A 27285-nucleotide genomic window follows, 5' to 3' on the forward strand; every position below is an offset into this window, starting at 1 on the left:
GTCACCCTCAGAATTTACTTTTATTTCTCCAAAAGTTGTTTCCGTGTCTGATGCCCGCCGAGAGGTCACCAAGCCTTCCGGCCTTTTCCGAGCACGCTGCATCCACAGCCAGTCTGCCCTGGGCTCTGTGTCCATGAAGAAGCAAGAGCTTTCTTCCAGAGCAGCTCGCCTCCAGGTCAGGGTCAGGGTCCAGCTTCACCGGCACGCGCCCCGCAGCCTCCCTGCGCCAGGTGACTGTCCGCGGTCCTCCACCTTCCAGCGGCCGGGCTCCCGGGGGAGGGCCGCTCCCGGGCTCTCAGACGTCCGTGAGCGCCGCATGACAGGGGACGAGGAAGCACCCAGGCCTCAGATCCTGACCACCTGGGCGGCCACGCACGGACTCCGCCTCTCCTCCCCGCCCGCCGCCGGCTGCCTCCTGAGGAAGAGGCGGCCGAAGGTGCCCCCCACCTGCCCCTTGGTGAGGCGCCCGGGATTCACACAGACGCAGCCGAGGACGTCCTGGGGAAAGGAAAGAGGCAGACGTGAGAAAGCTGGAACCACCTAACAGACCCCAGAGAGGGGCTGGTAAAACGGAGTGGAAGGCAATGGAACGCATCTCAAGTCCAATCTGTTAACTTATTATTGGGAAGCCCTGGGTTCCTTTTGAGCCTCTGAAACAGAATAAAAAAGGGTAACAATCAGCTCCCCAACTTGGGAGACAAACCTGACCTGGTTATTGTTTCCAACAGCAGAACACATTTTTACATCCTGAGGTCGAACTGGCTGATTCGGCAAGAGAGCTACGGCTTGGGTGGATCCCGAGGGACCCATCCCCGGGGCCTCAAGTGGCAGAGATGAGAACGACCCAAGGGCTTCTTCAAAGTTCTCATGGTGGAGCCCTTTCCGGAGGTCACATCTGAGTTCCGGGGAGTGGGGCAGGCAAGTGCACGTGCGAAATGTCCCTAGGTCTCCCGGATATGGCCCCATGTGACAACCACTGTGTGAGGGCCTTCCTACCTGCCCCTGGGGCTCCCAGGCTGGCTAGCTGAACACCCGGGGGGTACCTGGGAGCAGGGAGAAGGCTTTTACTCAAACATTTTACTAACAGATTCATTTTCTAGTCCTTTCATCACCTCTCCCGAAGAAAGGAGCACCGTCCCCAGCATGAGGAGCGGGGACCAGTGGTCTAGAAGGGAAAGTCAGATGGGTCCTGGTGTTTCTGGGGAAAAAGCAGAGTTCGAACCTACCTTCACAAAGTATTTCAGCTCTGATGGGATAATGAGGACGTCCGGGGTGACGGGCAGCTGTGCATAGGTGTAGAAATTCTCGTAGTCAATGGCCATGTCTTCCTGGGGAGGGTAGAGCGGGTAGTAGCTACAGAGACGGAGAGAAACAGTCAGCAGTGGCTGGGCCAGGGGCCCCTCTTCCCACATCGTCTCTCCCACTCCGCCCTGTGTTTGGGGGACAGAAGGCAGGCTTGTCATCACGGGGGCGGGGGGGGGTTCCCGGGTAGTGGCCCAAGGAAGGTGCTCGCGATCAAATCCGTCAGAGCACCAGCCCCCAAAGCACACTTGTCCTGGTCAGAGAACCCCACGGGCGAGCTCACCTCCTCTGGGTCAGGATGTGCTTGAGGATTCGGCTGAGTCTGTCCGAAGGTCCAGAAGCGCTGGGGAAAGCAAGAGAAGAAATGGAATACAGAGCCTTGCTTCTCAGCTCCCGTGTCTCTTTGGGGAGGAGCTGAGGATAAACCGGGGAGAAGCTCCATGGCCCATAGGCAGTGGTGAGAGGGTACCTCTGGGGAAGTCGAAAGACCCCCCCCCCAAACAAAGAGCTCGGTCTGTTCCCCCCGAGAAGGGGAGCAGGCCACCGGGCTGCAAAGGCAAAGAGCAGGCATCCCAGGTGATCAAGACCACACAAGCTGTTGGCTAAAACCGCAGTGTGCGAGAACGTGCGAGGGGTGCACCAGCGTGTGGTGAGCGTGAAGTCAGGGTGACTCTTGCACCCCGGGCCCCAGCCAGCAAGCACACACCCATCTCGCCTAGCACACGCACTGCTTCACACGCCCTCTGGCCATGGAGGAACCGCCGGACGGCCGCCAGTAGGCAGGCTGGGTCCGAGTTTCTGCAGACCGACGGCCGGCTGCCCAGCTCTGCAGCTCACTCGCACGAGCAGGGGACACCCCCTCCTGCTTAGGTCACGAGAGTGGGAGGTGAAGAAAAGGAGATGATCGTCTACGACGAGAAACGGCGTGCAAAGACACGTGGCCATGGCTCTGCGGGGTCTCCAACACCACAGACAAGTGCAAGCAGGGACAGACACCGTCGCTCCCTCTGGGAACGGACGAACGTGAACGGCCAAAGGGTCTGGCGCAAAGCGCGGCTCGGAGGACATCCCTGTCAAGGCTCTGCCAAGCGGCCCCTTGGTTTTCTTGGTGGAAGAAAGGCCCGGGGTCCAGAGAGCCCGCGTCCTGCCTGCTGGACCAGAAGTGCTCCCCACCTACTGATCTCCTCGGCTCCCATGTGGAACAGCAGATCCGTGGACGTCAGGCCAAGGATCACTCCGTTGACGGCGAGGCTGCAGGGCTCAGACACGAACTGCACTCGCTGAGACGAGAAGGGGCAAGACGAGCATTTGGCACCCAACTTAGAAACGTCCTGCCCTTGGCGGGGGGACAGTGGAGAGGGGTCTCCCAGGGGTGGGGAGACCACCAAAAGGGGGGCCAAACCGACGGACAGTAGATCACAAATACATCTGTTAAATAAAGATGCTCAAGAGTCAGGGGCCAGAGTGGGGGCGCCGCTACCTTTCTGTCGTCTCGAAGCAGATCGGAGTCGTTGAAGGGCGGCTGCGGGTACACGGGCTCGCGGTGCACGTCCCTCACGGACGGGACAAAGACGAGGCGGGAGCCAGAGCTGCTTTGTCAGAAAACGGTCAGGAGAGGGAGAAAAGCGAGCGCAGTCGCGTTAGAACAGCTGGACGACACACTGCAAGCGTCGCGCTTGGGACAAGGGCCCCCGTCCAGGGAGGAACTTCCGAGCTGAACTCTAGCAGGAGAGAGGCCGTCTCCCACGGGACACTGTGAGCACAAGCCACCTCGTTCCCACTTCCGCACATCTACCTCAGCGAGGCTCGGGTCACCGGGGCCACGCTTTCTCCCGGCTCTGTGCGGTGTGCCGCTGGGGCCAGGGCACGTTTGGTGGGAAAGAAAGGGGGAGCCGAAATTGGGATAGAGAAGATCAGAAAGACAAGGTTTTGACCAAAGAACCAGGGCCCTGCCGCCAGAGAGGAAAGCAAACCTGACTCCACGCTGCGCACACACACGTGGCGTACAGGCGGGAGTCTCCCTGACCCGGCGGAGCGGGGGGCTCGTGCCCAGGGAGAGACCAGCCACGCCGGCCGGACCCCCACACTGCTTCACACACGGAGGGTCAAACCACAGCCTCTACAGAACACTGGGTCCGAATTACAACAGCGACAGACACACCTCCCGAGGGACGGGGAAGAACACACGTGGCCTCTCCCCGAGGCCCTTCTCTCTCCCCGAGGGAGGCGACGCTCCAAGTTTCTCTGAGCAGACCGTCTAGCCAGAGTGACGGGACTATTTAACAGCAACGGCAAACAGATTTTCTTCGATGGAAGCAGAAGGGGGATCTCTAGGGTGCAACATGTGAGCGAAGGAAAACCTTCAACTCTAGGACCCAATGATTTATCCTCAGCCACACAAAAGAGGAAAGGAAAAAAAAAAATCCCGTTTCCTTGGTTCCCTCGGCTGTGCTTGGCAGGGGGCCTACCACAAACCACACAGCCGCGAAGTGTCCCTTTGAGGGCATGGTTAGCCCTCCTCAGTGCCCACTGCCAGCTCCCTCTCTCGCTTAAACTCTACGGCCTTCCCAGACGCAGGAACAGCTCCGTAGCTGCCTGTCCTGTGGGAGAAAAGGTATTGGTGATTTTTGTCACATCTGTCACCTGTCATACCGGCTCAGAGTGTGAACTGAGACCTGTGCAACAGAAACCAGGACCTTGAGACCACTTTGGCCACCAGTGACTGTCCTTGTGACGTGGAGAAGTACACGATCGAGTCACCCGAAGCCAGGGCTGACCATCCCAGGACTAGCTGAGCTCCAGGCCCCGGGGGCTCAGTCTGTGAGGGACACAGAGGGCAGAGAGGTCGCTGGCCCTGTTTAAAGGGGTGGAGTTGCTGCTTCAGGGAAGCAGTTGCTGAACTTCAGGGAAGGTTCTGGAAGAGCAATGGTTAAGGAGGAAACGGCCCTCCTGCTCAGGGTTGTGAAGTGGCTGTAGGGGGAGGGATCAGAAAGAAAATTCCAACTATGCTGAGCATTGCACAACCTCGTTCGCGGCGGTGGGAGGGTCCCCACAGCCACTCCCTCTGTGGGGTTGCTGCTCGGCGGCAGCTCGGCTCTCTGTGCACGGGGCACTTCGGCGAGCTCTGGCTTTTACTGATAAATCGGCTCTGTACGTCTGATCTCTCAGGCATAAAAATAAATCCCCCCAGCATGGAGCGCTTATATACTGTTTTGGGGAGGGCGGGGCAGCTCCCCCTGCCCCAGGGCGCACGCTGGTTGCAGATGAAAGTGCCTGGCAGCGCTGGGCGCTCGCCCCACAGTCACAATGCCCGGTCTGTTCTTTGTTTGTTCCACTGCTGTCACCACCACACGGGGCGAGGAACCAAAAACAGGACCCGATGTCGCACTGAGAGCACCCGGTCCGCTAGGGCATGGCTACGCGGTCCCTGACCATCCCTGGGGGACCCCATCGAACAAGGACACCAGCCCTGCTCCTGGCAGCTGGGGCGGGGAGGGCTATCTCTGAGGGGCACCAGGTGCTCCCCAGGTCCGGCCTGCGTCAGGACAAACGGCAAGAGGGGAGGCACTTGTATCAACTTCATTTGAGGGAAGGAGCGGGGAAGGGGCAGACCCAGATGCTGGCCCCGTCCCCTGAGCTCCAGGTAAGTTAGGGGGGCTTCTCCTCAGTCCCCGAGGCCTGCCAGACCCGCCCTGCTGCCGATACAAGAAGGTAGTATTACGACTAATCGACTCTGGGATCAGTTCTCACAGCGAATGGGCGGACGATTATACATCTTGTTTTAAAAACCACCTTTGTTACAGACTTGTTTTCAAAAGCTTAGCCTCAGGAATGTTTATTTTCTCTGAGCTCAGCCACTGGCAGGCAGATCCCTAGAGGAGAAGATCCACCACCTGCACCAGATCCCCTCAAACCCCGGCCCTGGAGGAAAGGGGCAGCAAGTGAGGACGTCTGCTTCCCGAGTAACTTCCCACTTGTAGTTTGGGACTTTTCCTGGAATAGTGCCTTTTCTCTCAAATTAGAATCGCATGTCTCTCCTCAGTTCCTGCCCCTTGGTCTACAGCGAGGATCTAAGATCCCCCCAACCCCCGTGGCCTGCTCGGCTGTCGGCAGTGTGCCCCACGAAGCGTGGGGCAGCTCGGACTCTGGGGAAGGACTTGGACTCACCCCAAAACAATCACTCATGCAGCGAGATGCTTGGGGCCCCCGGGGATTTCGTTGGGGAACTCATCAAACACTTCTCAGAATCAGCTGGGAAGGTTCCCAGGAAATAGGAGTGTACACAAAAGGGAGTGAGAAAAGGAAGGAAGCAAAGGGCAAGCAAGGGAAGAGAGAAAGTCTGCACAGCCTCTTCCTGTCAAGTGTGTTTATCTTTGTGTTTTAGAGATGCCTCTAAACCCGGCGTCCGTGCACTTGGGAGTCAAGAGGCAGATCTGATCTCTGGAGTTCGAAAGGATGCAGGGACAGGAGCTACCGTTACTTCCTGCCGCGGGGAACCCGGGCAGCGTGAGACTCTGTCCAACAGTCTCAATTCTGACCTGCGCGTCCCTTCGATAATGGTCCGCAGACACTGCTTGAAAATATCTTCAAACGGACTTGTGAGCAGACAGCTCTGCAAGAGAAGGAAGGAGTCGATTCAGAGGGCGGACGCCGGCCTTCACTGACCGGCCTAGCGAGGAGCTGAAGGACAACGATGAAAGACACACACTCGTGGTCTCTGTCCTCAAGAGCAGTCTGTCTGGGGGCAGGAAGGGGGTGGGGAGGAGTTCATCCTCTAGAACGTAAGCTGAAACACTAGAAGCAAGAGTGTTCTGAAATCCTTCCTGTGGAAGGTGCGACATCCTGAGACAAAGGGCAGGAGGCACCGACTCTCGGCCACAGAGATGTCCTGGGAAGGGCCTTTTGTGTTTTCTGCATCATAGGACAGCAAGATGGGGGTCCTGGAGCCAACGGTAGCAGCTTAGCGAGCCACAGACCCCTGCGTCTGTGAGAGCGTGCTCAGGCCTTGGCACCGAGCATCACAGGGGGACCCCAGACTCACAGATGTGTATTTCCTTCCCCAGCTTCCAAACGGGCCTTGTATTCTGGTGACACGAAGCCTTCTAATTCAGTATCTTTATAAAAATGCCCTGCTACAGTGCTTTCTGATTAGCCGCAGGGATTAATTTAGGTTTGTGACAAATGCTACATGAACTCCAGAATATGGAAACAAGAGTGAGGGCTCAACGGGAGGGAAGTATCTGGCACGTTCCCTTCCAGCCTGGACTTACCTCAACCTGTTCGTGCTTTGCATCCAGGAAAGGTCCAAGCTGCAGGTAAGAGAAATGAAGTGTCAGAACCACAAGTGTCTGGGAGCGCCTTCACACACCCTCTCCTCGTGGTTCTCTGCCCAGGGTCCATCTGTCCCTCCGGACAGCAGACGGGGTTGGGGTGCCCAGCCAACATCACAGGCAAAGGCCATGACCCTGGATGGAGGGAGGCCGCCAGGGCCCCCTAACCGGGTGTGCTGCCTCCTACAACAGGGGGCCTTTCTTTTAAAAAAATATTTTAGGAAGAAAGAGAGGAGGAGGAGGAGGAGCTGAGAGGGAAGGAGAGAGAATCTGAAGCAGGCTCCATGCTCAGTGTACAGCCCGAAAGGGGACTTGATCTCACAACTATGAGATCATGACCTGAGCTGAAAGCAAGCATCAGACACTTGACTGACTGAGCCACTCAGATGCCCCTGGGCCTTTTTCTACGGTCTCCTCCCCAGTTTTCCCCCTGGTGCCTCCCCCAGCGAAGCTGTCCCAGGAGGCTGTCCTACCAGGATGCAGACATCCGGCAGATCGCGGTTGATGACGGCGATCAGATCGAGCAGGGGGTCGTATGTGATGCTGTCGGAGGTGGTGTATGGGCCACAGGCCACCAGGACCATGTTTTGCTCAAAATCTAAGACAGAAAGAATCGCAAGGTATTGGTTAGAAGATAATGGGATGGTGGGAGAAAGGACAGTTAGGGAAAAATGCCACAGGACTCAAGTAATTGAGAGTCTCCCTATGTGTACAATTCTGGGAATCCAGGATCTCATCCCCATCCACAAAGAATGCTCTGCCAGCTGCCAGAGACAGGGAAGTATGTGAGTAACTAGGGAGAGACAGGCAGTTTGCCAGCAGCACACGTGGGCGATGGGAGGAAGCAGCAGTCAGGAAAGACCTGATCAAGGTGAGATTTGCTCATGCCTTTCTCCTATTTTTTTATTATGATAAAACACAAATAACATAAAATTTGCCATCATCACCATTTTTAAGTATACATTTCAGTGGCATTAAATAAATCCAGAATGCTGTGCAATCATCCCTGGCACCCATTCCCAGAACTCTTTCATCTCGTGAAACTGAAACTCTTGTCTCCATTAAACACGAACTCCTGCTCTCCCAGGCCCTGGCCACCATTCTATTGTCTGTCTCTAGGATTCTGGCTACTCGAGGATTCTGGCTACTCTAAGTATCTCATGTAAGTGGAACCATACACTATTTATCTTTTTGTGACTGGCTTATTTCACTTTGCTTATGCTTGTTAAGTAGAATTTTCCGGGAGCAAGGGTAGGGCAGGGATCTGGAGAGTGTGTGGTTTGAGGGAACATCTGTGGTCCAGCGTGGCTGGAGAACGTGGTCCGGTAAGGAGTCGAGAAAGACGGGCTGGGTGTGAGGTTCGGCCTAGGATTCCCGTGTGGGGTACAGAGGTGTGACATTTGGCTACTTGTCTCGCACGACCCTTTCCCCACAGCATCAGCCTTCCTTTGGGAGAGCCAGCCCTCTCTCTCCTCCACCAGGCAGTCCGGGGGACTGTAAATTAGGTGTAATGTTGTCCCCTAGCCAAGAGCCAGGTGTGTGATCAGTCTGAGCCATCCATACCCTCCTCTCTGGTTGTGGAATCTCGAGGAGAATCATTCAAGGAGAGAAGAAAGGGTGGAGCTGACCTATTCCAGCCAGAGGTAACTGGATGAGAGCTGGGGAATTCCTGCTGGCTGGACATCTAGAGCTGCTCCCAAGTCTGCATTTCTAGCTCCCCATCCTCGCCACGAGCTAGCTGGATTTCCCCTAACAAATTCTCTTTTTCTTAGGTTAGTCTGAATCAGTTTCTGTAGCTTACACCAACAAAACCCAAAGATCTCTGACTTAACATGGAGTTGTGTTAGTTTCCTCTGGCTGCGGTGTCAAATTACCACAACCTTAGTGGCTGAAATCAAACACGTATTTATGATTACGGTTCTGGGGCTCAGAAGTCCCACGGTCAAGGTTCTGGCAGGGCTGCATTCCTTCTGGAGGCTCCAGGTGAGAGGTGTCCTTGCCTTTTCCAGCTTCTAGAAGCCACCTGCGTTTCTTGGCTCAGGACCCCTCTTCCATCTTCCCAGACAGCAGCCCACCTTTCCTACTTTTGATGTGATCGTTCTGCCCTCCCCCTTACAAAGACCCTTGTGACGACAGTGGGCCCGCCCAGACAATCCAGGATAATCTCAGGATTCTTAAGTAAAGGACACCTGTGAGGTCCCTTCTGCCGTAGAGAGAAACACAGTCCCCGTCCGAGGAAGTAGGCCGTGACTCGTCTACCGAGCAGGAAGGCCGTGAAGCGGGATTGAGGGTTCAGGGAGAAGAGTCTGGTTCATGCAGTGCTGGGGCAGGGGACAAAGTTAAATCTGGTTCTGAGGAGCCACAGGAGATATAAACCCTGGAGGGGAGCAAGTGCCAGCAGACAAGGGCGTCTCCAAGTGCGCCGCTCAGTACCTCGGTCAAAAAGGTTTGTTCATAACTAATTCCACTGCTTCCAGAGGCTTCCCTGGCACACGGCTCAGGCTCCGGGCATCTCGGCCATGTCAGTTTCATTCCGCCACGCACAGCGGATCTAATACCACCAGCTTTCTGGTTCGCTGCCAGAAACACGGATCTTCTGATGCAACATGCAATGTCCTAAACCCTGAAATTTCATTCCTGATTCTAGGTCACCGCCAAGAACGCCCTCATCGTGCACCGTTACTGTCCTCAACAGTCTTCTGCTTTGCTTCCAAAAATGCTCTGAATGATTTTGAAGCAGTCTGTTAAAATTTTTTTGTCCTTTCCCATCCAGTTTAGTTACCAAATAACTCTAGGCCTCCTTAGAAATTTGTCTTTTTTTAAAAAAGGATTTTATTTATTTGAGAGAAAGAGAGCAAGAGCGCAGGGGGGAAGTGGCAGGGCAGAAGCAGACTCCTGCTGAGCGGGGACCCTAAGATCATGACCCAAGCTGAAGGCAGACACTTAACTGACTGAGCCACCCAGGTGCCCCAGAAATTTGTCTAACTTTTTAATAAAGTCTCAATTTTGGAATAACTTTAGAAGAATAGGAAAGTCGCAAAGATAATACCAAGTTCTTGTATATATATACCCTTCCCCACGTCCCCGAACGCCGGCCCCCTGCCTGACTGGGTGCATCTGTCAAAATGAACCCGGGGGCACGTGGGTGGCTCCGTCAGTTAAGCATCTGACTCTTGGGGCACTTGGGTGGCTCAGTGGCTTAAGCCTCTGCCTTCAGCTTGGGTCATAACCTCAGGGTCCTGGGATCGAGCCCCACATCAGGCTCTCTGCTCAGCGGGGAGCCTGCTTCCCCCTCTCTCTCTGCCTACTTGGGATCTCTGTCTGTCAAATAAATAAATAAAAATCTTAAAAAGAAAAAAAAAAAAGCATCTGACTCTTGATTTTGGCTCAGGTCATGACGGTGAGATCACGCTGTGTGGGGTGTGCCTTCTGCCCCCGCCGGCCCAGTCCCTACGGACTGCGTGCATGCTTTCACTCTCTCTCAAATAAATAAATAAATCTCTAAACAAAACCAAAACAAAATGAAGGAATTCACGCTGCCTTATTATTGTTACCTCCTGACTATTTGGGGGTCACTAGGGTTTCCATAATGTCCCTTTTCTCTTCCAGGATCCCACAGCACACTGAAAGAAATTCCTTTTCAAACATTCCTATTTGGTCTTCCACAAAGTATCTCCCAGGTACAGACGGCATGCCTCGTGTAGCCAGAACCCAGGTGGTCAGGCTCACTGGGCTCGGACCCCGGCCGGGGTCTTCAAAGGGCCGGGGGAGCCACCCACCCACTGTCCTTCCCAGCCTCCCCCGGGTGCTGCCAGGCACGGTTTGTAGCTTTCTCGAGGCCTGAGGAACCCGGATCCTCCTCCTCCATCCTCGCGGTTAGCAAAACAAGGTTTGAACCCAAACTCACCTCCATCCTCTTCGGTGGGCTGATAAAATGGAAGTGGTAGACCCTTAAAAACAGGAGAAAAGCTAAACTGAGTTCTGGTTGAACAAAAAAAAAAAAGGGAGGGGGCGGGCCCTGAATGTGGGTGGGGAACCGGGGCATCGGCAGGTGGGGAGGGAGGGCCGAGGTGTGGAAGGAAGAAAGCGGCCTCAGGCTTGCTCCCTGGAGCTCAGAGCTCACAGAACTGACGGTACCTGCCCTTTTCCTATATGGCACAGAGCGGCAACGAAACCCAGGTAATGGGAGGTCATGGTTAAACTCGTTAACACCCAGCAGAAGGTGGGAGAGCACAGGTTCCCGAAGTCTCAGTAGTCTAGGCAAAACCCAAGAGCAGGGAATCTGCCACTTTTGCTCGAGTGTTTTGCAAATCCGTGGAGGACTACTACCTAGAGCAGGGGTTGGCAAACTAGGGGCTTTGGGGCCCATCCGGCTACCGCCTGCTTTCACGAAGCTAGCCACACTCACTGGTTTGCACGCATCTATGGCACTTCTAAGCCACCAAAGCAGTCATTGTGACAGAGACCGTGAGACCTGTAACGCCTCAGATATTTACCGTACGGCCCTTTACAGAAATGGTCTGCAGGGGGCCCGGAGGTAGCTTCCCATCCTATAGCTAGAGGATTGAGAAGCAAATAGGTTCTCCCGTGTTTTCCAGGACGGACAGAACGGCCCATACTGAGGGAAAGTGGGGCAGTCACCCTCGTACCTCGTAGAGTTTGGTGGCAATAAATTTTCTACCAGTCGTGTTGATTCCTTCCATAATTACAACCTGAAGGACAAGAAGTAGAATGGGAGATAAACAAGAGATCGGCAATAAAACTATTTTGATAAAGTTAAAAAGTATGAAGGCACTGGGGTGTCTGACCAGGTCAGTGGGAGGACATGCGACTCTTGGTCTTGGGGTCATGAGTTTGAGCCCCACGTTGGGGGTATTTCACTTAAAAAAAACATCTATTAAGTACTAAGTGCACCTATCTCATTTTATAATTAGAAACTCGGGGGTATTTTTCTAAAAACAAATTAAGAGGGTTGTGCCAGTAATCCTAATTATGCTCCATACGGATGATCTAATTTTTTGTAACAATCCTATGAGGTAAGAAGTATTAATTTCCGTTTTAGAGGCGAGCCACTCTGCTTCGAGATGGTAAGAAGCTTGGCCACAATGACAGGCCGTGCTGGGGCGGAGCTGGAGGCCCAACCGGGAAGCAGGTCCCAGGGCTGAGGTCAGAGCATTCGGGGAAATCTGGAATCCGTACACTGGTGTCTGCCCTCGGGCCAGTGCTCCCGCCACGCCTCGTGAGAGTGTGAGGCAGCCCGGAAGGCAATGTTCATCCTACCGCCACCCCTGACACACGCTACAGAGTACACAGCACGCGTGTGCGTCCCATCTCACCTGTCCGGGAAACAGAGAGTATTCTTTGAGCTCAGATAAGTCCACTGGAATCTGAGCCCCCAAGGAATGTTCCCGGTCCCCCTCGAGAATCACGGACTTGCTGTTCAGCTTCCCGTTGGTGTCACAGCCGATCTGGCCCAGCAGAGTAACGGGGTCCTACCGAAGATGTAACATACGCGTGACAGTCTTGGGGGCAGGAGCTCGAAATCTGGGGTCACCAGAATGGACAGCGGAGCAAATCCCAAGCAGGAAAGATTTTTTTGGCCGGGCCACCCTACTGACAAGCATCACCAGTGACTCTCAGGGCATCTGGTCCGCCCACCCACCCACTGCTTGAGGCCCTCGAAGCGGTCACCTAAGCTCGGGCGTCTCTAGTGAAGACAAACTTGGTTCCTGAGCCCCAAGGCAGCCCACTGCATCTCTGGATAGTTTCAAACATTAACAGCTCACGTCTGTTGAGCTTACTGAATACCAGGCACGTTCTAAAGGCTTACACGTATTAATCTGTTTAATCCTCACAACGATGGTGAAGCGGACACTATCTCTGGACCCACTTTACAAAAGAGAGAAAGCAGCCACAGGTTACGTCATTTAGTTAAGGTCAAAGTGTGGGTCAGGTCTGGGTTGGAAGTGTGGTTCCAGAGCCATATCCTTAACCACACACCGGATTGTCTCTTAACAGGAAATTCTTCTTCAAATTGTGCTGAAATGTCTCTCTCTGGCTTCCTCTGTCCTGTTCCCATTCCCGGGGGCAGACTGAGGAAGTCCAGTCTTTCCTCACAAGACCGTGCATTGCTGCCTCCCCTCCAGTGCTTCCTCCCAAACTTCCTTATATGACATGGGTTTGTGTATCATCCCCAAGTGGTCAATCTTCTCTGAATGCAAACAATGACAGAAATGCCTTAAGGAATCTTCTAGGACACATTTCCACTTAGGTTAAAACATGTTTCAGGGGGGCCCCTGGGTGGCTCTGTGGGTTGAGCCTCTGCCTTCGGCTCAGGTCATGATCGCAGGGTCCTGGGATCGAGCCCCATGTCGGGCTCTCTGCTCAGCGGGGAGCCTGCTTCCCCCGCTCTCTCTGCCTGCCTCTCTGCCTACTTGTGATCTCTGTCTGATAAATAAATAAAATCTTAAAAAAAAAAGTTTCAGAGAGAAAGCACTGGAAAATATGCCAGATTAAACCACAATTAAAGATATTGCTGGCAACAGTTGATCCGTAAGGACAGACACCAACCTAGGGGAGCGACTATGGGTCACTGCTCCTGGAAACCCTACCCTTGCTGTTGTCCTCATAACCTGATCCCTGAACACTTCTATCTGTGGGAAATCTCCAGGGGGCTACCTGCCCCACCACTAAAAAGGAGAAGGCCTCAGTCCTTGCTTATGTAGAAGACCCTAATCCAAGTGCAAAGAAAATGTTATCAAATTCGACCAAGACAGATGTTCTAACTAGAACGCAGACAGGAAGTAAAAAAGGGAGCAAGGATGCCTTTTTACCATCAGTTTAAAAATACAGTATTAGGGCTGCCTGGGTGGCTCAGTGGGTCAAGCCTTTGCCTTTGGCTCAGGTCATGATCTCAGGGTCCTGGGATCAAGACCTGCATTGGGCTCCCTGCTCAGTAGGGAGCCTGCTTCTCCCTGCCTTTCTGCCTACTTGTGATCTCTTTCTCTCTCTCTATAAAATAAATAAATAAATAAAATCTTTAAAAAACAAACAAACAAACAAACAAACAAACAAACAAACAGTATTATTTAGGAAGGACTATTAGAACGATTCTTACTTGAGCTGGGACCAGAACAGGAGCAAAAGTCTCAATCTTGTAATGTTCCTTGAGTTCAATGCCAAGTTCCTCTATCTTACAGGTCAGAACTGAAAGCCCAGAGGGGAAAAAGTATTGTGCTTAGGACATTTCACTTGTCAAGAGGAGAAGATACAGTGCATTGTAAAATATTGAAGTCAGTCGATTTACAGAAGTAGGAGGTGCCCAGGACTTCCTTCTAAAGCTCTAGCCAAGCTCCCAATAGCTGGTGGCTGAAATTTGGCCACAGATCACGTGGCACACTCCCCAAGAGTCAGCACGGATGCCCACAACCCAGCCTTCCTTTACTTCTGGTCATCAGTGAGGTTTGGGGCAAGTCAAGTCCAACCTGGAGAATCTTCCATTCTTTACAAGGAAGACACCATAAATGTCTCTCATTTTCACTGGCTTCTACAGTTCAAACGGCTGTCGCTGGAAAATGGTTATGTGCTTTCTCTTTACGGAAGCAGAGTGACTTGGGAGAATTGCCGAGAGGGTCACGTCCTGCCCCTCCACTGCCAGGGGCATCCTGAGGACATCTACGAACTTCTGTATTCAAAGGCGACCTTGGAACTTGTTCTATGGCCTAGCTAAAGCTTTGTTACTTACTCTACGCCTTTCCAGGTGGTTTTATATTCTCCAGAATCACAAAGAGATAAACAATTACCGTCTCGAATATCTAGAAGCTTCTGGAACATGGATTTGTAGCTCCCGGTGAGTGACTCTGGACCCCCCAAGACCTTCAGGCTGAGGTTACCGGCGCCTCCTCTTCCAGACCAAGACACTCCCTGGGCTGAGCCAAAGGAGGTAACCACGTCTCCTCGGTTGTTTCTCGAGTTGTATTTCTGAGAGGGCGTGGCACTGATGGGAAGTAAAACAGATAAGCATTACTGAATTCCTATTTAAAGAGTGAGGCGAATAAAATGAGGTAACCTTTTGGAAAGGGGGACTGGAGAAACGTCAAGCTGGCCTCACATTTTATAAATCTTATCAGCTTAATGGGGTTGGATATACCCAGACCTTTAAGGAATTTCAGGAATGAGGCTAAGTTTAGAGACAGAGACATATTTCAAAAGGTTTTCTCCTGGATTACAGCTTAACAAAAGCAACACCAAACCGAACCCTGGATTGATTAAAAAGCGAGTTTAAAGTACTACTTTCTTTTCTCTCTTACAATTTTTTAAAAGACTTTTTTTTATTAGAGAGAGAGAAAGAGAGGGAACAAGCGGGGGAGGGACAGAGACAGAGGCAGACTCCCCGCTGAGCAGGGAGCCTGACGCAGGGCTCAATCCCAGGTTCCTGAGATCATGACCTGAGCTGAAGGCAGACACTCAACCAACTGAGCCACTCAAGGGCCTCTCTTATGACTTTTTTCCCCGCACTTACTAGAACACCCTAGAACCTGGCTATGGATAAGCTCAAAGCTGCTGTGCGTCTCTAATACCACACAACACAGCTCAAGGTAGGCACCACATTGAAATGAAGGTCAAAGGACTTAATCAGCTCCCCCGTGTGTGCAGATGGGGCTGTACTGCGTTCAGCCCGCGGGTGGACAACCGTTCCCACTCTCCAAGGCCCAGCGGACAAGCTCTCGTATTTCCACGGCCCGCCTGGTAAACAAGAACACGGAGGTCACTGAGCTCCCCGGAAGGCCGTGTGGGCCTCCCCTCCCCTGGCTGGGAATGCAGCTGGCAGCGAGCTCGCTCTCAGACGTTCTGCCCCTCCGGACCCGAGCTCTGCAGGCACCAGTTGCACGGGCGATACCGAAACTGGAGCCATCCTTCCTGCTTCCCGCAGAGGCTACGGGAGAGGAGCTCAGTCCATGAGCTCGGCCCCTGCGCTGCCTCTACCTGAATAATTTACAGGTTACTTCCATAAATTACAAAACCAGTTTCTGATGTCAGCTTTATTAGCGTGCGTTAAAAAATGCCGAGGCAGCGCAGGGCCGCCTTCTCTGAGCTCCTCCCCGAGAGGCCCCGTGGGACAGCCATCACTGCTGGCCCCTGAGTGCCGGGACACTTCAAGGGACTGCTGCTGTCCCCGTGCTGACTCGGCTGATGAGAACTGTCTCTACCCGGCAAGTTTCAAAGATGCCCTCGTACGTCTAGAAAGCTCACTTCCCAAACCCGTTTGAGAACCCCCGAAAGCAGCAGTGGACTGCGCTGGGGAAACTGTCCTTCCGAGTCCCGTGGCCGCTCTTCTGGAGTGACCGCTGTCATCTCCTTTCTCAAGCGGCAGAGCTGGACAAGCTTCAGCTCTGCTCTGTCGACGAGGGGACCACGGCACAGGCAGTTCGAGTTTCCCTAAACGGTTAACGTGACGGGTCCTTGGCTTGACGCGGCAGCACCAAGCCTCTCTTCCACCCGGCAGGGCCAACGCCTATGGAATGCGCTACCAGGAGACATGTCATTTACGGCTTCCAAAAAATCACATGTGATCTTTGTGGATTTACGTGCAGAGGGGGCAGCAGGGATAAAAATGCCAACTAAGTCCGCGTAGATGCACAGTGACATGCAAATTCTCAGGAACTAGTTGTAACCTGAGACAGGAACAATAAGCAGGTTATCCAACAGGATGGACACAGATCCCTGCTTTTCTTTTCAAAAAAAAAAAATAGACGCCGTGGGGGCGCCTGGATGGCTTAGTAAGTTAAGCGTCTGCCTTCAGCTCAGGCAGGTCATGATTCTAGGCTCCTGGGATGGAGCCCCACATCGGGTTCTCTGCTCAGCGGGGAGCCTCCTTCTCTCTCTCCCTCTGCCTGCCGCTCCTCCTGCTTGTGCTCTCTGATAAATAAATAAAATCTTAAAAGAAAAAGTTGATACTATAGATGAAAAGAAGAACAAGGAGAAGAAACCCAACAACAACAGAACTGACAGAGGCAGATGGGAACCTATCTGTCTCCCTTGGCAAGACTCCCAAGACTCACGGGCTTCTGAATAGACAGGTTGTTTTCCCGAGAAGGTATCTGTTCCTGATCTGGGAAATGAGCCCCAGAAAAGTGGGTGGAAAGTGAGTTTCCTTAACGACTGGAAGACGCAGTAATTTTCCACACAGGAAGGGAAGGCAGAGAGGGCAGACAGCAGTGAGCCCTCGAGCCGAACACCACCAAGCCACACGCTCACCTGCATGGACTCCCTCACCCGGTAGGGTCAGTCCCCTGACAACCACAGAAAGGGGAGAACCAGCCCGCTGTCCGGCAGCTGGATTCATTCTGATCCGTACCTTGGAGAGAAACTCGACGGCAAAAGGAGTTGATGGGGGCTCCGAGTAGACACGGTCCGTTTCGTTAGGGGGGTTTCTGGGGTGGTGATAGCTCGCTTCTGAGAACCCTAGGAACAAAACAGAAAACGAGATCCCAGTCACCGAAGACCCAAGTTGCTACCTGAGGGTACGGCCACTTAGGAAGAAAAGCACGGTCGGTGCCCGAGTGAAAGGCACAAGGTAGGGCTGGGCTGGTTCCCTTCTTGAGGCCTCATCTCTAAGCATAATCCCATTATAGAAATCTTCAGCAGCTATCACCAAATCCATCGGAATCCTGTCCCCATTTTGAAGGCAATTATGAAAAAGTATCAACATTTCCCAGAAAGGACTGCCAGGCAGGCAATCTGTCCTGTCAAACTGTTCATGTGGTCACTTTTTTCCCCCGCCCCTTTGCTTTGGAACAGCTAGAAATTTTAATCTGCACAGACACATTTTCCTGAGAAGGGGTGGGACCACATTACTACTCATTTTGGCAAAATCCCTTGCACGTTTTCAAAATTAGAGAAGGGAAATGACTCCAGGAAGATAACATGGTTGAGCTTGTAGTCTGAGTGCTTAGCAAACGCCTCACTTCTGTTGGTTACTTCCGTTCTGATGGTCACTTCTGTTCTCGGGCTTTTGCTCATCAGCAGGAATCCAAAGGTAAGCCCAGGATTGAGACCTGTGGCTCCGAGATCTGTTGCTTCCCAGAGTCTAGGACAGCTGACTGGGGCAGAGCAGGGGTAAACTCTTTGCCCAGACCACAACCAGGAGGCCGGCTGCTCTGCAGAGGATTTCCTGCCCGTGGGCTCCTCCTGGCTGCGCACCAAAGTCATGTCACCACAGCTGCCTGCTGGCGACGACTGGGGACAAACATTGGAGAACAGACGCAGGGCCATTATCAAGTAGCTGGGACAAAAATCAGGTTTTAAAAAGACCCTGATGCTACCGCTCTTGTACAAGAATCCATTTTTAATACTCCTCTCTGCTATTTTCATATTTTTCCAATTTAAAAAATATACGAATTCTAATATTTACAATCTTAGTTTAAATATAAACCTTTATTTGTATATTACCCATACTGATTTTTCCCACACTATATTAACTATGAACATTTTCCTACCAACTTTGTCATTTTTTAGTAGCTGTGATTAAACTGATCCACACGAGTTGACACGAATACTTCTCTACTGCTGGGTGAATGGGTGCTTGTACCTTTGTCTGATCCTAAATAACGCTGCTGCCCATCGTCACAGAGACGGCTTCCCCCATAATTCAGATCACTTCCTTAGGAGAGATTCTGACTAGAGACAATTACCGGGCCAAAGAATGGGTAAGATTTTACGGTTTTGGTGTATTTCCTCAAAATAATATCCTTTTTTTTTTTTTTTAAAAAGATTTTATTTATTTGACAGACAGAGATCACAAGTAGGCAGAGAGGCAGGCAGAGAGAGACAGAGAAGCAGGCTCCCTGCTGAGCAGAGATCCTGATGCGGGACTCGATCCCAGGACCCTGAGATCATGACCTGAGCCGAAGGCAGAGCCTTTAACCCACTGAGCCACCCAGGCGCCCCTCAAACTAATATCCTGACTCTTGTAATCCACAGGGGCTGTGGAACTCTAGGGCCAAGGTTGGGTGCGGTATTTCAAGAGAAGGACATGTCTCCCAGGACATGGCGAAAGGATGGGAGACAGGGCAGTTTCACGGCCTTTGTCCTCAGCGCTCGCAGCCAAACCCGATGGTGTCAACAGACCAACTCCAGTCGGACTTCTCAGGGATGTGCTCACTCTAACCACACTTGAGAGATTTGCTTTTAATGCTGCACGTGTAGGCATTTGCAGTGAGAAATGCAGGGACCGAGGAGACCATATTCTCACATCCTGGGGCAAGCACATTCTCATACCACACAGAAACCCAAATTATAGCCCAGGTTGCCAATTTATTCATTTACTAGAAAGCCGAGGCCGGTGGCACGGGAACTTCACACCCACAGGCTAACCTACTCCCTCCGATCAGGCAGGACGTGTGGAAAGCCGAATGATCACCAGGGGATTTATGGCAAGCGCAGAGGCAGAATAGTTGTTCACTGCACAAGTCAAACATTTAATGATGATCGGAGAAGGCCACCGGGACACTCGGCTCTATACCACAGGCACGCCTGCCTCGGAGACCCAACAAGGGTCTGGCAAGCTCGCCGTGCACTGTTTGTGAGGGGAAAGGCCAACGTTTGGCCCCATGACTAGGCAGTCAGGAGGCCACTGATGTATGGCCTTAACGATGACTGAGCAGTTTCCCTGGGATAGTGAACGAATCTAGGTATTTCACGCTCCTCTGGGCTTTCCACACGTCTTTCATCTTGTTTGCTCATTTCAGTCCAACCCACTTAACTCTGATTCCGTGGTCACCGGCTGTGATTCCTAACTGAGTGTCCTCAATACCTCCGTGGCAGGAATGGGCATCATTAGGATGGCCTTTCTGTCCCTGGAAGAGCATATACTCCCCTGGGAAACCAAGTAAATTTGCATCAGACCTACGCGTCAGTCCACGGAGCGCTGGGTGACGAGTCAGTCCCCAAGGACACGCTCAGCTCTGGCCACACAGACAGATCACATGTGCTGGAGCTGTGAGGCCATCACATGAAGCAGCCTCACCAGGGTCCGTAATCCCGGCTGGTGCTCCTTAGGGAGCCAAGCAACCGTCCTTTCTCAGAAGGTCTGTCCTTCAACAACGATTAACACGCCAGGCTCTGGGAAAACAGCAGCAAACACAGCCGCGTCTCTGCCCTCAGGGAGCTTTCTGTTCTAACACAGGGAGGCAGACTAAAACAGAGCAGTAAATAAATACACAACCTTCCTCATGTTAGTAAGTGCCATGGAGAAAAGTAAAGCAAGAGAAGGAAACAAAGGCGGGAAAGAGGAGGGGCTTGCTCTCGGCGGTGGGTTTGTTCCCTCAGACAGGGGACAGATGAGGCGGACACATGTCTGGTGTGTTTGAAGAGCAGAGAGACCGCCAGAATGAGGAGGAGAGGGAAGTGGACAAGGGAGTGGGGCGAACTCAGACAGACCCTCACACACCTTCTGAATGTTACTGGGGAACTGGTGTAGGGCGGTGAGCAGCAAAGCCTGGCCTGACTTGCGTTTGAAAGGAGCCTGGCACACGGTGGCTGCTGTGTGAACGGCTCAGAGGTGGACAGCAGAAAGCAGCCAGGACAGGGCGCTGTCCCACTCATTCAGGAGAGGACAGTGCCGAGGACCTGATGGCAACAGGTCCCGGTGCACAAGGGGGAGAGGGCTGGTGAATGAGCTGGGAGCGGGGCGTGAGAGCGACGGAAGACTCAGGGAGGTCTCCGAGGTTCCTGGCCTGAGCAAACCCAAGAATGAAAGCACTTTTTAGCAAGACATGGGTTCTAGGACAGGACCATCTCTAGGGGGAAAATCAAGCACCGACTGTGTATCTCTTCAGTTTTAAGCTAAGGAAAACTGCGGCGTGTCCAAGCAATAGGTTACGTGCGCCTGTCTCGTGTCAGCAACCTTACAGGGCGTGTTTTCGGCTTTCTTGCTCTCCACAGGCACACCTCAACTGCTTGCCTTCTTCCTCACGGTGCAACTTGACTTTGAAAAATTAAGGCTTCCTCCATGTTTATGGATTTCTACAAATTTATTCTGGGCTTCTTGAGGGCAGAGCCGAGCCGTGCCTGGTCTCTCCACCGCGGCTCTCCCGGCGTCTGGTACAGAGCCTGGCCCACAGCAGCCGCTCGGTAAATGGACGGAAGCATCGGGATCTTAGAGATAAGGAAGCTGCAGCTCAGAGGGATAAAACGACTCACCCAAGGTCCCCTAGGTCTTCTGACACAGGCTTTGAGGGCAATACTATTCCATATTCCACTGCCCTAGCCTAGCCTTCACGCTGGGACCCAACACTGGAACGGAATCATTCAGTCACAGCACCTCCAGCGGAATCAACGCTCTGCGACTTTTACGAAGAGTAATACTGGAGAAACTGTATTTATGAACATTTCACGACGCTCATGCTAGTTGAAAAAAGGCAGGATGGCCCTATGGTTCCAAGGACTGCCATTACGTCAACACGGCTATGCCTGTGACGGGAAAGGACGACGTGTAAGTGCCAACAGAGTAGGAACTTCAGAACTTCAAATGCTGTGACGCTGTTTTTAGAAGACGGAAAAAAGGCTACTCGGGGGAAGCGACCTCCAACACACACTGACCTTAGAGGGTGTGGTGTAAGAGTCCAAGAGGCTCTCTTCTTCTTCTTCCACTTCGATGCTACAAACAGTGCTCAGGAAAAACAGACTTCCACCCAAAATCGAAGGCAAGGGTTGATTACATGAGAAAGCCCACTGGTAGGGACTCTTATTATTTGTTTTTAAATTACGCAAATTACAAGATACAGCAGCAAATTACAAGATACAGCACCCGGCTTTCTATGAAGACCTGCGGCAGGAAAGGATACAGCTCTTGGATGGAAACAATGTCTCTGGCTCCGGCGTGCCCACCATCCCTGGGCGCTCTGGACGATTTTTTGCTCAGACACTGAGGAATAAAAGATAATGAATGTATTATTCCGTAGTCAAGTAACAGAGGAGGTGTGCTCCACAGCTGTGAGGTAATAACAGGCATTCAAAATACAATCTAATATATAAAATTCCTCCAAGTAAGAGCTAAGACAGCGCACGGCAAGCGAGTGAGGAAGAGTTCTCCTGGGACTGTCTGCAGCCGCTCAAAGCTAACACAACTGCCACGGATTTGCTGAAGGCCTGCATACCACCCGACATACCGTTTCAGGTGATTCTGACTCGCTCTCGTCTAATTCTTACAATAACCATAAAAAAACATACGGGTTCTTAGAACCAGTAACAGAAGAGGAAACGGACACCCAGGCACAGGCGTTATGTTGGCTGCCCCCGTGCACACCGGGACCGGAGTTCGGCTGTGTTTCTGAAGCCCACACTCGTCTCACACCACCTCCCCCCGAAGAGGAGGAATGGAGAATTTCATTATTAGTTTCCTTACATTTTGTTCTCACCTCATGCTCAAAAGAGTTCAGGACCTCCGGGGTGAGGCCAACTTTCCCCGTTCTGGTGCAGAAGGCTATCAGCTCTGCTACCATGCCCTCCTCGTTCTGTCCGTGCAGGAGGCACAGCTCCACCACTGCGGGAAGGAAAAGTGGGCAGGTGAGACCACAGCTTGCTTCTGGCAGCTTCCCCCCGGGAAAAGTGAAAACAGTCTTTGATTTCCTCAGTCAGTGTTTCCTCAGCACCCACTGGTGCCAGGCCCGGTTCCAGGCACGAGAATACAGCAGTGAACAACAGAGAAGAATCCTTATCTCCACGAAGCTTACTCTTGGAGACAGAAAACAAGTAAAATCTGTGCTAAGTTAGATGGTTCAATGTGCTGTGTAGAAAAAGAAAGCTGGGGGCACCCGGGTGGCTCGGTCCGGTCAGCGGCTGCCTTCAGCTCAGGGCATCCCAGTGTCCTGGGACGGAATCCCAGGTCGGGCTCCTTGCTCAGCGGGGAGTCTAATTCTCCCTCCTCCTGTGTGCTCTCTCTTTTCTAAGATTTTATTTATTTATTTGAGGGAGAGAGATTGTGAGAGAGAGAGAGAGCACGAGAGCGGAAAGGGTCAGAGGGAGAAGCAGACTCCCCGCCGAACAGGGAACCCAATGTGGGCTTGACCCCAGGACTCTGGAATCATGACTGGAGCCTAAGGCAGACGCTTAACCGACTGAGCCACCCAGGCACCCCTCCCTCCCTTGCTCTTGCTCTCTCTCTCTCCCCCCTCAAATAAATAAAATCTTAAAAAAATAAATAGATAAGATTAAAAAGAAAAGAAAAAGATAAAATCTTAAAAAAAAAAACAAACTCATAATAGGAGACCTGAGTTGGGCTCTCTGCTCAGCAGGGAGTCTGCCTCCCTTCCTCTCTCTCTGCCTGCCTCTCTGCCTACCTGTGATCTCTGTCTGTCAAATGAATAAATAAAATCTTAAAAAAAAAACCCCACAAAACCCAAAAAACTCGTAATAGGGGAATTCTTCCAAACATACAAAAGCCACTTAGAATATGGACCAATCCTCCTGTCAGAGACAACTACATTAAATCTTAGGGGAGCCTGGGTGGCTCAGTGGGTTAAAGCTTCTGCCTTTGGCTCAGGTCATAATCCCGGGGTCCTGCGATCGAGCCCCGCTGGACTCTCTGCTTGGCGGGGAGCCTGCTTCCCTCTCTCTCTCTCTGCCTGCCTCTCTGCCTACTTGTGATCTCTGTCTGTCAAATAAATAAATAAAATCTTTAAAAATAAAGAAAAGAAAAGAAAAAGAAAGCTGGGGAAGGGATCAGGGGGGTTTGGGAGCAGGGATTGGTAATTTTCAATACAGTGATTAGGGAAGGCTTCGCTGAGAAGGTGGAAAGCGAGCCATGCCTTATTTAGGGAAAGAGCTTTCAAGCGAAGATCCTGAGGCAGAAGCGAGATCAGCAAAGGCCACTATGGCTAGAACACAGTGAGGAAGGAGAGAAACGAGGAGTTTAAGGGGGTGCAGATTGTTGGCCACTATAATTCCCCTGGTTAGTACTCCGAGCAACTTAGAAAATCCCCAGGGGGTTCGGACAGGGCGGTAACATGACCCAGCTTCCAGTAACCAGGGTCACTCTGGATGCCGTGTTAAGCAGGGAGCCAAGGGGGCAAGGGGGCAAGGGGGCAAGAGAACCGTGGCAAAGTGCGAGCGAGCAATGACGGCGGCTTGGATCAAGGTGGGGGCACTGAGGTGTGGGGAGAAGTGGCTGGACCTCACACAGGAAGCATCGTGAGGGTAAAGCCAATGGGATTCGCTGATGGTGAAGAAAAAACAATCGAAGATGATATGGTTTTCAGGCTGAGCACCTCGAAGGGCGGGGAAGAGAGCAGGAGGAAGTCCTATGAGGAAAGGGAAGACACACAGGAGCTTGGTTCTTAGATACACGGAGTTCCAGCCGCCCAGCTAGCGGCTGGACAGGCGAGCTGGCAGTTCAGCAAGTGGTCCAGGCTAAGACAGGCGCCTGGGAATCATCCGCAACACGTGGGATGAAAAGCCGAGAGACCACATGAGACTCCCTAAGGAAGTGTGTGCATCTGTGACTCAGGATGAGCCTGAGAAGCGCTGACAAGCAAGAGAAGAGAACAAGGAGGCGTAGTGTCTGAGAAGCTCAGAGACAAACGTGTTTCAAAGAACACACGACGAACCGTGTCAAGCGAGAATTCCGGATGAGGACTGAAAAGTCACCCCGAGTTTAGCTAGGTTAAAGTCACTGGTGACCTTGAGGAGAAGCAATTTCAGAGAAGCCCTGGGGATGAAAAAGATTACAGAAACGGGCTTAAGGAGGACAAATCTGAAGACAGCAAATACAGACAACAGACAACCCGTCTGAAGAGGTTTGCTGTAATTGCGGGGGAAAGAATGGAAGAGGGAATGGGTTCAACAGAGTATTTTATTTTTATTTTTTAAAGATTTTATTTATTTATTTGACAGAGAGAGAGAGATCACAAGTAGGCAGAGAGGCAGGCAGAGACGGGGTGGTAGCAGGCTCCCTGCTGAGCAGAGAGCCCGATGCGGGGCTCGATCCCAGAACCCTGAGATCATGACCCGAGCTGAAGGCAAAGGCTTAACCCACTGAGCCACCCAGGTGCCCCTCAACAGAGTATTTAAAAGCGGAGCAAGAACCACACTACTGTGCTATCAGGAGAAAAACTCTTATAGCGAGAAAAATAGAAAACATGTAAGAGGTTAGAATGACTGGAGCAATGGTCATAAGACGGTTCGAGAAGGAATGGGATTTAGGACTCTAGTGGGGGGTCTGTATTTTGCTAGGAATAGGGAGAATTTATTCATTGGAATAAGGCAGGAGAGGTAGGTGTGAAGAAGTAATGGTGGAAGTTTTCTAATTGTTTCTACTTTTTTGGTGAGACAAGAAGTTCATCAGCTTTGAGTGGGACAGAAGGACCTTAAAGGAGAAGGTGGCGGGGGCGCCTGGGTGGCTCAGTGGGTTAAAGCCTCTGCCTTCGGCTCGGGTCATGGTCCCAGGGTCCTGGGATCGAGCCCCGCGTCGGACTCTCTGCTCCGCAGGGAGCCTGCTTCCTCCTCTCTCTCTGCCTGCTTCTCTGCCTACTTGTGATCTCTGTCTGTCAAATAAATAAAAAATTAAAAAAAAATTATGAATTCAAAGTCTAGAATTCTAACACCACTGCCAAAGTAGTTCTGTGAGATGAAAGCAATAGCATTTTGGAAAAGAATGCACTGGGCATAAGACCTTGGAGAATTTTGGTATCTCACGGTAAGTTAACATGTTTGCATTCCAGTTTTATACGTTAAAAAAGAAGTTCTAAGTGTTGACGAATGGTTAAGGGCAGGGGCATGTTCATCATGATTCTGAAACTGAGAACTCTACACCTCCCAAGACAGTGCTTCCGACATCTCCCGCCCCAGAACCTGACCAGTAAAAGGGAGCACCCACACTCGAGGAGAGGAGACTGGGGTTCACAGACTAGCGGTCTCCTGGTCTGTTTCTGCTTCTGTAAACAGCTGACAAGCTCCCCAGAGTTTTTATCAGAGCTAAAATTCAATTTGGGGAACCCACCTCAAGGGTTCATATCTGCACAGACCACCAACAGCTTTGATGAGAAGTGATGGATCAGCAGAAGATTACAGCTAGGCTGGAAAGGGAGGAGCCACGAATAAAAAGTTGCATTTCAAAACCCCCACGTCTCTTGTTCTGTTTTGGAGGCTTACAGAATTTCACAACTCGTGCCACCGGGCCTAGTCTGAGCCTGGCACGGCCCAATTCCACCTTTCCGAAACTGCGCGGGTTTAAAAAGTCATGCTTCATATTCTTACTCTTGAGTTGGGATCCAAGCAGGACACTGCAAACGCTGCCAAGTCCCTACATCCCCAATCGCAAGACTTGGTTTAATTCTTCGTCTCCCAAACACCAAGAGGTCTGATCTAGGGGAGGGGAGAAACTTGGCTGCGTTCCCTTTGGGGTTCTAGGCGACTGGGAACAGCCAGCGGGAGCGCGGACCTCGGCTGGGGGCGGCGCGGGGCCGAGGGACTCACATTTCTCGGTCAGAGCCGCCTCGCATTCTACGTCGAAGATCTGCAACTCTTCCACCAGGCGCTGGGCGGACACGCTCATGGTGACCCAGCTGGGAAGCCGGGGCCCCGGCCCACCGAGCTCCGACCTGAGTTCCAGGAACCCACGGCGTGGAGACTGATGGGCAGGACGAGGTTCCTCGGATCCTTGCACCCTCACAGAGAGCGAGACGGAAAAGGACCCAATGGCCCAAGCCCTCCGGCGGTCGGAAGGCTCCCGGCCTCAGCCACGGAAAAACACTTCTTTTTAACGTGGGAGGAGCCCCCAAACGCCCGAAGGAAGGAAGCAGAAAGCTCGTTAACTCGCACTTCTGGGGAGAACGTCCTGCTCCCAAAAGCTACTGCGGAGCACCTCCAGGACTGGAAGAGAACAGCGCAACCAGCGAAAACGCGCCAAATGGTTTGCACGGCACGCGCATGCGCGAGACGGGTTCAACCCCGCCCCTTCCCTTCTGCTTCCTTCTTGTTCCCAGTCTTCGCGCACCCCCGCGCGTCCAAGGGCGCGTGCGCACAAACGCCGACACGCCCGCTCGCGCGCCTGGCGGTCCGCCTACCCTATGGCGGCTGCGCAGTTGTGCCTCATAGGGCGCGAAAGCTGCGCTCTGGCGCGCGTTGTCCTTGGCCCGCATCACTTAAGTCGCGTATGGGTGCCAGCCGTGGTTGCCTATATTTTGGCACCGCCTGCCGGGCCAAGCTCCGTGACCAAGGCTCGTCATCTTTCTGTCCTGCGCGCTGGTGCGCAGGCGCTGTCGTGTACACACCCCGCAAACCTGCCAGAGCTGCTGTGCCCGGCCGCTCTCGGCCTGCCCTCGCTTATCTTAAAAGAGTGGTTTTGTTAGGGAATCCGGTTGATTATCTTCACTGGTTATCAACTTGGGCCTGGCCACCGGGATAGGTCTGTTTTCCAAACCTGGGGCATTTTGGTGGAAAGGTGAGGTTATGCCGTCGTTCGGCGTACGTTAGGTTTGGGTGCCTTTGGGATTTCCCGGTAGAAATCCCAGTTCCCGGTGGGCTACTGGAAACTTGGGAGTGAAAATGATTCGCTAAGAGGCAGAGAGTGGAAGTAAAATGGAAAGGTGGCCTTCCCCTAGAAGTATCTCAAGTCTTTGCGTTGTTGGCTCAGCTTGGAAAAATAACCTTAGAC

General features: G+C 52.4%; 1 protein-coding gene across 1 annotated transcript; it reads right to left on the bottom strand.

Moving 5' to 3' along the window:
* Positions 1-26856, bottom strand: POLA2 (DNA polymerase alpha 2, accessory subunit). Its single transcript, XM_046017074.1, has 18 exons — positions 26106-26856; positions 22052-22176; positions 21479-21558; positions 21234-21291; positions 16990-17096; positions 14435-14628; positions 13750-13838; positions 11969-12124; positions 11282-11344; positions 10540-10582; positions 7106-7230; positions 6573-6611; positions 5841-5914; positions 2783-2891; positions 2476-2582; positions 1586-1645; positions 1227-1353; positions 1-498 (listed from the first exon to the last, which is right to left on the bottom strand). Exons 1-18 carry the CDS (start codon positions 26182-26184, stop codon positions 346-348), a joined length of 1788 nt encoding a protein of 595 aa, XP_045873030.1. The 5' UTR covers positions 26185-26856; the 3' UTR covers positions 1-345.
* Positions 26857-27285: the final 429 nt, after the last annotated feature.

This window comes from Meles meles, chromosome 8 (assembly GCF_922984935.1).
Source record: "Meles meles chromosome 8, mMelMel3.1 paternal haplotype, whole genome shotgun sequence".
Taxonomy (NCBI): Eukaryota; Metazoa; Chordata; class Mammalia; order Carnivora; family Mustelidae; genus Meles; species Meles meles.